The sequence below is a fragment of the Uloborus diversus genome, chromosome 1 (assembly GCF_026930045.1).
Source record: "Uloborus diversus isolate 005 chromosome 1, Udiv.v.3.1, whole genome shotgun sequence".
Taxonomy (NCBI): domain Eukaryota; kingdom Metazoa; phylum Arthropoda; class Arachnida; order Araneae; family Uloboridae; genus Uloborus; species Uloborus diversus.
In genome coordinates this window covers 155566581-155578902 of record NC_072731.1, presented here as the reverse complement: position 1 = coordinate 155578902, position 12322 = coordinate 155566581, and the positions used below count along the sequence as shown (strand labels likewise).

Below are 12322 nucleotides of genomic sequence, written 5' to 3'. Positions count from 1 at the left end.
TAGAAAATAGGTAAGTTTGCGCCACTGGCAACCATTAGTGCCCACGGGACGTATCTGGTAGTTTGGTAGGTTCTTTTAACTGTGTCTGGCGGATGTTTGGCCCATGCGATTGGTCTGGCAGCTTACACAATGCCTTGGAATAGTTCCCTGGGTATCATAATATAAAAATTGAGACTTAGAAAATAACTTAGTTTAGCACTGTTTTTGCGTACATTCAGTACCCAGTACCTGCAAATTGGCCCGTGGACCAAGTTAATAAACACGCGTATGTTGAAAGTACATGCTAACTCTATTCTGTTCTACACATTTTGTTACTTAGAAAATAACTTAGGTCTGGTCAGGTCTGGCGGCCCTGGGCTCTCCGTCTAATTCGTTTTATTATCTGTATATGAGCTCAACGTAGTCTGATTTTTGTACTTATTCATATTCATTCTCCCAGATTATTAAGAAATACTTACAGCATATTTTTTTAATAAGAATTAGCACTTAAATAAGTTAAGTTAAATACACTTAAAATACAGAAAAATTCTGAAATGTATTATTATCACGAATGAAATGATACAATTTATGATTAATGTCATTGTAAAGTTGTCGTTCCTCTGGTCCTCTGGATAAAGCTTACTACTTTTCACTTCATAGGCTTGATGGTGATTCTTTATTTAACACACACAAGTAAGGGATTAATGCAACACATCTTTCACACGTCTTGCAGATGACCTAATATGAATATCAGATGCCTTGCATGATGCTGAAAGAAAAAAAGCGCGATGTTTCAAATTTCTTGCCAATTCATTAAATTAGGCGACTTTCTTGAGATTTGGGCAGACTTTAAGACCCCATATCTCAAACACGAGAGGGACGAGGACACACAGTTCATGGGTCAACTGAAGTCGTGAGGTTCCCTGGTAAATTTTGGTGTAGTGGAAGAAAAGTGGTAGAGATAAAAAAATATATTTACTTCTTTTTACAAAAAAGGAAGTATTGTATTCGCAAAAAAAATTTCACTCAAAAATCGACCTTAATTTCCATTTTACTCACCCCCGAATGAATATTGAGTTTTTTTTTTTTTTCGACTCGACCAGACGTGGATAAGTGTCTAAGAACGTATAGACACGCGAAGTATCCGTAATGACGATTCCGGAGTTAATTACAACGAATTTTCTCGTGACGTCTGTATGTACGTATGTATGTTTGCTCCAACTGACCCTACTTCTGTTCCCTACTTTAAATTTATAGCGAAATAGAAATAAATAATGAAACTTTCCAGCACATATTATATGTTAGTATATTGTGTGTAAATATACACAGTAAGCACTTGTAAACAAAAACAATTTGTTGGTGACTGAAATCATAACTTGCAGCTTGCAGTGACAGAGACTAAAAAGAAAGTAAAATTAAGAAATATTAGTGTAAAAGTGCTTAAGTGTGAGGAAAAATAAATTTAAAAGCCTTTTGCCTAAATTTGTTGTAATCCTATGAAAGAAAAACAGTTTTACAAAAAGAACATCGCCAATGGTACCTTGCCAAGCATCTTCAATGTCGCCAAGCCGACACTTAATTTGGCGTCTGATTCAAGTCCCAAATGTTGAGAAATATCTCCAAGTTGTCGCCAAATATTCGGCAATTTACGACTTCACTTCTGTTTTAATGCTCCCGTTATCTGTTGAAATGTACTTGCAACTTGTGCCTTAAGAAGCAAAATCATTAATACAGATTTATACTTTGCTATATTTTGAATAAACATTTACCTAAAGTAGGTAGAGCAATTCATTCTCATCGGTTTTAGAAAATTTATATTTTTCTTAAAGAGCCATAAAAGCTATTAAGTATTTTTTAAAATTATTACTTAAATCAAGCCTGTTTAGAACGCATTATTTAAAGCTTTTTCATCAGGGAGCTTAAGTGCGTAGTCTAGAATCTAAATTCGGAAGTAAAAACGCTTGTTTACTGTTTCAGATTTCGAAAGCAAAAAACGAAGACACTCCATAGAAAGTGTTTGCTCCGCAAAAACTTATGATTTCCAGATGGGGTATTTGCAGTTACAGTGATAAAATATTAACCCTTGTGACATATAAATGGTGGTGTTTAATCTTTAAAAATGATTTAACAGTTACAGCAAATGTTTTTTAAAATAGTGCCATTAATTGTTAATATCCAGTACTAATATAAAAACTTCGTTTTGAAAAATATATTTTTTCCCTTACATTTTTTTTTTGTAATGAAGCATTTAAAAAGTGTAAGTGAAGTATTTAAAAAGGAGATAAAATCAAAATAATACATACCATCAGTATCGAAAACTTACTATTTTTTATTCTGTTAATTTATTCTGTCAACACATAAATTAAATAATAAGAAATAAAAATGTAAAAAGCAGATTTCAAATTGTAGTCTAGTTTTTGCTGTAGTTAAATAATTTGAAGCCATATTTTGGCTATTACATCACTCACCGTTTTTCTTTTTTTTTTTTTTTGTCATGTGAATTAGTCTTACTATTGGTTAAGCAGAAATTGATGGCAAGTAATAAGCAAATTTATTAAAAGAAAGTAATATAGCTGAAACAAGAACTTTGGCAATTAAATAGGATATTTAGTAAGACCTGTGTTAGTCATTGCTTTGATAAACCAGGCATTGAACTAATAGCTAGCATCAGCTAACCGTCCTTAATCCAGGGTTGAAGCAGAATTTTAAGCAATATAACGACAGCCAGGTTATGACTTCAGGCGCCTTCCTTATTATGGACTCATCAGTCTGAAATTGTCAATAACCGAGCTAGAGGCAGATGTCCTCCCATTAAAGCTGAAGTTCATTACCTGCATAAGTTCATAACAAAAACGAAACTGCAGTCTCTGAAACAATAACATGGTTGTTGATCTATGGCTTGTAATAAAAAAGGTGTTTGGACACGTTGATGGTGTCCTCATTAAGTCGGCCGTATGGAAGTTTTCCCGTTTGTCTCCTATTTATTATGCAAATACAGGATCTTTGAAAGTTTTCAAAGCATCAAAATTAACTTACGATTGCAATTATTTTTTACGGCTAATTCCATGTCAAAGTACACCATAACACAGAATGGGGTGGTTTCCTTCAGTCAGAAGTACTACTTTTAGTCACTGAAATGGATAGAATGAGAAAATAAAATAACATGGGCCCAGAAAATACTTTTATTTTCCCAACAGATTTTTTTTTTAATTATTTTTTTAAAATGTCCGATTTTTCAAACAAGGCGAGGTCTTTATGACTTAGTCAAGACGTCACAAATGATGCACTTTGCCGCATCTTTCTACTACGTTTCCACGTTATGATAATCAAGCAGCGAATTAAAATTGCACTCTACGCTCGCTATCAACCATATCGTTGCCAATACACGTGAGTAAAGATGCGAATTAAATATTTTGTTCTAAGAATGGCAACACAAAATGGCATTTCATCATTTGTGATGTCATTGTCAAGAAATGTAAACAATGAAAGCTCACCCATTTAAGTATTTTTTTTTTTAAATAAAAAACTTATACAAATTATTCAAAAAATGGTCAGATCCTATGTTTTTAAGCATGTTCTTTCAGAAAAAAATATTTTTAAAATTTTGGAAACAACCCCATTGTGGATCTACCTTTCTATTCATTTTTTATAAAAGAATTACATACCTAAGAGATTCAGCATTAATATTTATGTAAAATTAAGAGCAATTTGTTTTGAATGTATTTTTTGTATGTTATTTTTATTGCCAATAAAAATATTTAGCGGAATTGTAGTGTTAATAACATTGGTCATGTAGTGTGAGTCACATATAAAATGTCATGTTATAAACTAATTATATATTTCACTAATCTAATAGCAATATAAAATTAAAGTAATATCATTACAAGTTACAATCACCTAAAAAAATTTCTTACTTAACAGAGGAAAAAACAAGAATTTTTGTACTTAATACAATGCATCACTACATTCTAGTGTAGTGTGAGTCACAACTGAGCTTTATTCATGTACACAGAATATGCAATGAAATGAATGAAATTTAATGGTTAGGATATATAAATCAAAAATCAATCAAGGTAAAACAACTGGTAAAACTCAATTTTTTGTCATAACAGTATTTTTATGGTCAGTTTAAGATTCAGATTTAGCTCACTAGTAGAGTAAATCACTCACGGAACTAGCCTACACAGTATGTCATAAGAGGAAGATCCATAGCGCTCAGCAGCCCACATTGTTGACATCAGTGTCTTGCAGGGGTGCCTACAGGAGGGATTATGGCGCAAGTTGCGCCATCAAAATTTTGGGGGGAGGGGGATTTTAAAAAAATGTTAAAATTTTTTATTTAAATTTATTTATCGATTTATTTTTAAGTCAAATTATTTTTTATTTTATTTTATCCTGTTTCTATTTTATTATATTTATTTATTTAGTTGATGTGTGTTATTGGTGTAGCACAGAACTTTTCTAATAAAATATTAATAATAATTAAAAATAAATAAATAAATAAAAAATATTTAAAAAATAAACTAATTAAAAAATATTTTTAAAAAATAAATAAAAAATATTTTTTAAAAATAAATTAATAAAAAATATTTAAAAAAATAAATAAAATGAAAAAGAAAGTTAAAAATAAAAAGCGAAAGAGGGTTAGAAAAAATTTGGGGGGGGAGAGGGAATTTGCGCCATTGAACTTGGGGGGGGGGATGGGCACCCCTGGTGTCTTGAAAAATGAATTTAATTGATTAAGCAAATACGAGAGCTTGACATCTCATCAGTAACACTTTACTAAAACATATACAAAATAGGTTAATTGGTGAAAGTATACATATTGTAATACAGTGAAACCTGTGTAAGTTGACCACTTGCGGTGCCCTACTTTAGTGGTCAACTTAAACAGGTGTCAACTTATAGAGGTTTAATTATATGATAAAATTTAATTCTGTGCCTGGAAATAACGATCAACTTAGACAGGTGGTCAACTTACAAGGGTGGTCAACTTTACAGGTTTTACTGTATTAGTATTTAAAGCCAGTAAAATACTGAAAAATTTACTTAAAATGAATCACACCAAAATACATATTGTTTCAGAGCGGCATATAGATTATCTGAAAGAGCCCAAGTCTAAATGCTTTTTATCGCAAGAGCTACAAGATGTAATCTACAGAGACAGTGGCGCAACTAATATAGCTGCAGCTTTTGAAGAAGCTAGCTTAGTGTTTCTAAATGCTAGACCAAATGTCAACAAGGCAAGTATAAAATTAAAAATACCTTCAAAAAAAAAAAAGGTTTGTTATAAGCCATTCGTAGAATAGCTTGTAACAAAGATCTCAAACAGATACCTTTTTCTCTTTTTTTATGTTAATGTCACAATTGCATTTATTACTTTTCATTTTGGCAATTAAAATTCTTACTATCAAGGTATTAAATAAGAAATTTGATTCTGAAATGCATTATTTTTGAGTAGAATATTTTATTTATATAAACAAATATTATATAAGCAAATTTATGTTCAATAATGTGATTTAGAAAAACGAAATTTTCCATTACTACTTCTTTCATACGCTTACAAAGTTTTTCAGGCTTTTTACTTTGATCCACTGCAAAATTTTTAGTATTTTTGACCTTAAAAAAATAAGGAAGAGTGCTGCACTTTCCCGGTAGAATTATGAAATAAGTTTTTAACTGCATATTTTACAAAAAAAGAAGAAGAAAATACTGTACACACCTATTAGACAAGAACACTCCAATTTCCTTATTCGGCAAATTTTGTCCGACGATTCGGAAAATTTGAGGACAAAATTGCAATATTGCAATTTTTAATCACAGAATCCCTCCTTTCATCAAATGTAGAGTTGTGCGCATACCCGTGTTTTATCATACTGCAAAAGTTTGAGCTCCATTCGGCCAACTGAGAATTTCTGCCCTCCTCCCCGCCCCCCCACCCAAAAAAAAAAACTATTTCGGTGTGCCCTTACTAATTTCATTATCAATAATTCTGGAATCGGTGTCTGGAACTTCTTTTCAAGTTTTTGGAACACTTCTTCCTGCATTGTAGTATATTATGCAACATTATAAATGATAAATATGATGTGAAATACATAACGGGGATGATAAATGCTTAGAAACTTTTTTTGCTACATCAGAGTTGAACTACTCTTATTAAAATAACTTATTTTGTATCCGAATTAATGATAATTTTACGAGAACCGTAACCTACTGTCATACTTTTATTTACTGATGCTATTTTGTCATATTTTACTTGCCACTACTCTAATAAAAAAGAAGGACTGAAAGAAGAATGGAACTAAAAAAAAAGATGCTAAAACAGAAATACTTCTTTGTCATAATGGGGAGAAGCAAAGTGTAATACTTTAAAAGGCCATCGGTAAAAATATTTTTTTTCTTTTCATGTTCTTTCATTTTTTCCCTCTTCTTATGAGAGCAAAAAGCAATCATGTGTCCCTTTCTGAAAGTTGTGAAGCTCTAAAGAAGGGAAAAAAAAACATCAAACTTTAAAAAGGCGAATAGCTCCGATGTTTGTTTTTAATTTGAGAAATTGCGTAATTTAACTTCTCAAAGCAGAAGCCATAGAGCCAAAATCTTTTCATACTGACAACGTAAAACTTTTATCGTTTGCAGTTAAGAGTAGTAGTAGTATTACGGTTTTTTTTTTTTAAAATCACCAGTATTTTTCTCCATTTTAACTTCCATTTTTGTTCTTATTTCATTGATATTTTTTTATAATGTATTAAAAACAAACCGTCGAAAGGGCCCAGGTTCTAGTCATGGTCAGGGCATGGATGTTATTGATCGGAAGAGCATTTCTTGTCCCACCCTAGTGACTCAAAAACTGCTTGTAAATTGCGTGTTTACCTTTCCATCTCATCCTGTTTATCCATATTATAGTTTTACAAGATGTTGGCACATTGAATTACAATCAAAGTATTAACAACAATTATTTATGTATAAAACTAACTTATATTTTCCTTGAATTTGGTTTTAAAAAATAAATAAATAAAGCTTTTATTTAATTATTTGCATTTTATGAAGTTGAAGTAGAAACATACTGATTGAAGTGCGAAGAAATTGATGTCGAAACACCATCAACACGAGGATGACATGGTGACGTTTCTCCTCAAGGTTATTTTGGGAAGTAAATTCTTTGTCAGGGCCAAGGTGAGACTAGTGACACAAATATGTCATCATTCTGCTGCACAATGTCATAATTTTAGAATTGCTACGCAACCGAGTGTCATCAAGTAGTATTTCGCGCGTCTCTTTTGAATGCTGATAGACACCACGTTAATGCTTGGGAACTGAATGGGGAATCTTTATGAGGAAAAAAAAACGCCTCGATTAAATGTTTTTGCTCGCAAGCAGTGATGCTGAATTTTTTATATAATTTTTGGTTGGAAGGGCAAAACTTTTAAATCAGACTATATCACTTAAGTAAAAAAAAAATGTGATTTCATATTATGTCGATGTGTTGAATCAGAATTTTCGACCCGATGGGTGAAACTGACGGCCTTTTTTTTCGGTTGCCTTTTCATTCAAAAGCATTTCCCCTCCCCTCCAACATCAAAAAAGAGGCTCCTTATAACACCAATACGCGTATCCACAATTTTTAGTGAAGTGTAATTTTTGAAGTTTTTTTTTTCAATTCTGTACCTTAGAGCCAGACAGACGTAAGTCCAAAAATTGCGATTTTCCGTTAATTTGTGCATTGTATGTAGAAACGTATTCCGCATCGAACCATGTGACGTAATTCTTTTAAAAAAATTATTTTTCAACTTTTTACCAGGGTTAAAAGAACGCGCGTCCCGTCCTTTGCATGCGCCAGGAAAAAAAATCCTATCTCCTGTAAAATTACCATAATGTGACTTACTTCCTTTTCGCTTTGAGGTACGTAATTTTGAAACGTTATGAACATATATTTTCGCTGGTGATTTATGACAAAGGATTTTTTTTTTTTTTAACTTTTGGAGGGTATTAAAAATTTTGGATTACTCTAAACATAATCACTTAGTGTGGCGACACAAAATGCAATCGAACTCTAAAAAAAGTATCACTCGAGACATAATAGCATCTTTTACCTTAATTTGAACTATAATTGTAAAATATATGTAGAGATTTTTGTAATTTTATAATTATTTTAGCTAAACAAATCTTTATTCTTTTAAGGTTTTAATTTTAATAAGTGATGGTTACCATACAAAAGGTGCTGACCCTGTTCCTTACGCTGCAAGGTTAAAAGCTTCAGGAGTTCAAATTTTTTGTTTTGGAGTTGGAAGATTTCGTTTAACAGAGCTCCAAAAGTTGGCGAGTAGCTTACAACATCTCTACAACAGCGCTCGTTTTATAGACTTCAAAAGGCTGGCAAGAAAAATTCGAGGAGGTAATATTTATTAATATTATTAATCTATATCAGGGTGTAAAACTCAAGATTAGTAGTCGCCACTTGCCATGAGGCGACTAAGTAAAAAAAAGAACCACTGAAAATTTTCGTATCATTCACCACCCAGTCACTACTTTCCTGAATCCCACTTGAGCTTGCAATCAATGTTAATGCTATAGAATTAATTACATTTTCCTTTATTCAAATTGATTTTTTTATTAAAAAAAAAGTGGCGATAAAAGAGAAAAGAGTGTGGCGACTGGCGACTAATAAATTTGATTACACTTGCCCTCTCACATAGTTGATACCCTCCCCCTTGAAGCGTGGCAGTTTTTGTGGACCCCCTCCCACCTCAAACTATGTGTAAAGAGGTATTTAATTGTTCTTCTCAGCTAAAATAGAAAAACACTCCCATTTTTATGTTTTTTTTTACAGCTGGCTACTGTTTTGCTTTTGCTGCTGCTTTCTTACAAAGGTTGAACAACATTTCAGCTCATTGGGAAAGACAGTACATTAATATCTTAAATTTATTCATTGCCACGCTTTGTAAAGAGATTTTAAGTGTTTTTGATTACATTAAAAAGAAAAGACGAAGAAGGAAAAAAAAATGAAAAGATCGTCAAAATTGTCCTACATGTTATTAGAGTATTCCTATTCTTTACTAACATTTCTGTTTGAGAACTTTGATTAGTAAAACCTCTGAAAACATTTCTATCAGTTGTACAAGAGCATTTATATTTTTAGACTCTTGAAGTCTTGTATTTATTCATCGTATTTCTTTTTTATTTTCAAAGATCAGCACGAAAATTCGTGGTCCAGTCAAGACTCAAAGCGAAATTGCGATCATTTGTGTGACAGTCCGTACAAGGGAGAGCCTGAAGATCCTGGTTGTTGCGATCATGCCGCTCGGTGTTCCTGTGCATTACTCTCAGGAACACACACCTGCGTTTGTGGTCCCGGATACTATGGGCTGTCCGGTCTAGCTGGCAGATGCAAAGGTGAGATATTTTTCAGGGCAGCTCTCTGAAGACACCCGAGCAGAAGTACAGATTGAATACATTATATGCTAAACATGAGCCCATTTAGATTTGACCAGACAGAAAGAAAACGATTTTTATTTTTTTTTTATTTTTATTTATTTATTTATTTATTTTTTTTATTTATTTATTTATTTATTTATTTTTTTTTTTTTTTTTTTGCAATAAATAATTTCTGCATTATTTTGCTTAGGATCTATTTTTTTTAAAAAAATTAAGCTGCTTTCTTTGACCTTTTTTGGAGAGGTCATATACAGGCGTCCCTCGTATAACACGGTAATTCTACAACACGGTTTCAATATTACACGGTACAAAACTTGATTTAAATACTACGCGGGTTTGATGTTCTACGAATTTTAAAAGAAATAATTTCATTTTTGTTCAATACATTGTTAAAAAATGTATGATAATAACTGTAATAAGTTTTTACTTTGTTTTTATGAAACTTTTACGAAACATTGTTTGTCTTCGGCTCAATTAGATTAGTCATAAAAATTTTTGTTGAATTTAGTTTATTTCTGAATGAAATAATCACATTTTATTGATTTCTGAAAAGTTGCATTGATTGGACTTATGCCCTTTCTAAAATAATAGATTTAAATGTTGGTTGATGATTTAAATTCAGCAATTTTTACAACGCAAAATATGCTCTCTACTTGCTTTAACTATTTGGTTTAGCATAAAATCACGCATTACCAAAGACAAATTTCCAAAGCTAGCTGCCTCTCTCGTTTGTCACGCTTACATTCACCCGATCATTGTGTCTTTCAAGTGCTTTTAACAGCACGTGAAAAGCATAGAAAGTAAATTCAATCCTAAAGTCTCTTCTACCGATTGTTTAACGTCACAGTATTGATACTTTTTTTTTTTTTTTTTTTTTTTTGTAGCTTGCCCAAGAGGAACGTACAAGTCTAAACTAGAGCCTGTTCAACGGTGTGTTCAATGTCCAAAAGGTTCTACCACTGCTGAAGCAGCTAGCACCTCCATTAATGATTGTTATTGCGAAGATGGATATCATGGAAACCCTTCCAATGGAATATCGTGCACATGTAAGTAAATAATCTTGATTAAACAGGTCAAGTTCATTGCAAAAAATACATTTTTGAAATTCCACAGCTGTTTAAAAGTTATAACACTGAGCTACTCATTAATGCCGCTGACCTATAATATAACTGAAGGTATGGGTGCATAAACCACATACCCATAGCTTTTTGTTTTGACTTTTGTCGGATGTCTTTTTATCCATAAGCTCACTTATTTTGAATTGAAAAGGGGTTCCTTGTAACCCCGAAACAATTGTATGCAGTAATCTGCATTTTGTGCGCAATTATACGTTGTTATTTCAAATTTTAGGTCTACCTCTGTTCAAGCAAGTTAACGTCTAGAGACGATACTCTACATTCATTATCAAATTCCAAGATTTTGTCATCATCTAATCCATTTTGAGTACAAAAGACATTTTTTATGCACAACATAAAAAGACTACTGAAAATAAAAAGTTTCCCAGCAATTTTTTGCGGAAATTTTATGTACATCTTGAATAGAAACAGAAATAAAAGTAAGGTAAAAAAAAAGTATTTTGTTAACTTATAAAAATTAACTTCAAAATTCAGTTTACTTAAAACTTACACGAGTTCAAGGGCGCTCATATAGGGGGTCAAAAGGGGGATTAAGCCCCGCCCCCCTTAGAAATGAGAACTTCCTTGCTTTTAGTACTTTTTCCTTTGCAAAAATTCAAAAGCATTTCTTTTCCAGTCATTAATGAATAAGTTATTAAAAATGTCAAATTTTAATAACTCTAATCTGTACTGCAATCGGTTTCAATGGGGAAAATATCCAGCTAAGCCATGGTGAAAATATCTGAGCCCCCCCCCCCTTAAAATTTTGCATATGGGCGCCCATGCACGAGTTTATACTGAAATCAAATGCTGAAAATTAAAAACATTTTAACTTCATTATCATCATTCAATTTTTTTATTTTGATTTATTTATCATTTTTATTTCAATTACATTTTTTTAACATTTAATTCTCATTTATGTATTCATTTCTTAAAATTTCGGACACGGACTTTTTTCATTTCTTTTTTTTTTTTTTTTTCGACATTCTTTTCCACTTTTGTGAGAATAATCGTAAGCAAAAAAAAAGCTGAAATTAGGTCTTTTAAACATTTAAATGCGTAACGATTAATTAAAATGTGAAATTTTCTACTGTTGGGCTGAAAACGTTTTTAATCAAATTAATAGCAGAAATTAAACCTGAAAACTGAAAAAATAAAATAAAATAACAATAAAGAAATGGCTGTTTATAAATTAACACAAGCTGCAAAGTTTCGTTTTTTTTTTTTTTTTTCAGTTGACACATGTTATGAACAGAACAATCATTAAACCTTTGACGTCAACAACATGGTTCCGTAAACTTGGGCGGAGGACTTTATCAGGGAAAAAGTTAGCTGGCGCACCACAAGAAAAAAAAAGGGAAAAGTGTAGGAGGAGGAGGGGAAGAGAAATTCTCTACACCAAGTAGCAAAAAGAGGAAGCTTTCAACTAGCATTATAGTGAAAAACCCAATATGTTTCAAAAAAAAAAAAAAAAAGATGAAAGAAAATCTTCATTGAAGGCAAGGAAGGAAACATTTTGTCGTTTTTCTAGTCAAATTTTTATTTTTCCTTTCATAATATTTCCGGCAGCAATAGGTTTTGTAACCATTCTATCTATTAGAAAATATGAATAAACCACCGACAAAAAACTGTTGGAAAACTACTCTCTTCTCTCCCCCCCCCCCCCCCCCCCCCCCCCCAAAATCAGTTTAGAGGAAAAAGGAACTTCCCAAACTCATAAGGTCTTTCCTGGGAAACTTTTCTTCAGATTTAAGTTTATAAAATATGGGCAGTGTTAGATTAGTTTCACATTACTA

The 12322-nt window shown here is 32.0% G+C and overlaps 1 protein-coding gene across 1 annotated transcript in view; it reads left to right on the top strand.

Moving 5' to 3' along the window:
• LOC129216454 (sushi, von Willebrand factor type A, EGF and pentraxin domain-containing protein 1-like) overlaps positions 1-12322 on the top strand; it is an 82546-nt gene that overhangs the window by 12916 nt on the left and 57308 nt on the right. The window contains 4 exon segments of the mRNA XM_054850671.1: positions 5065-5222; positions 8158-8371; positions 9166-9369; positions 10296-10457. Of these exon segments, the coding sequence (XP_054706646.1) occupies positions 5065-5222; positions 8158-8371; positions 9166-9369; positions 10296-10457 (738 nt within the window).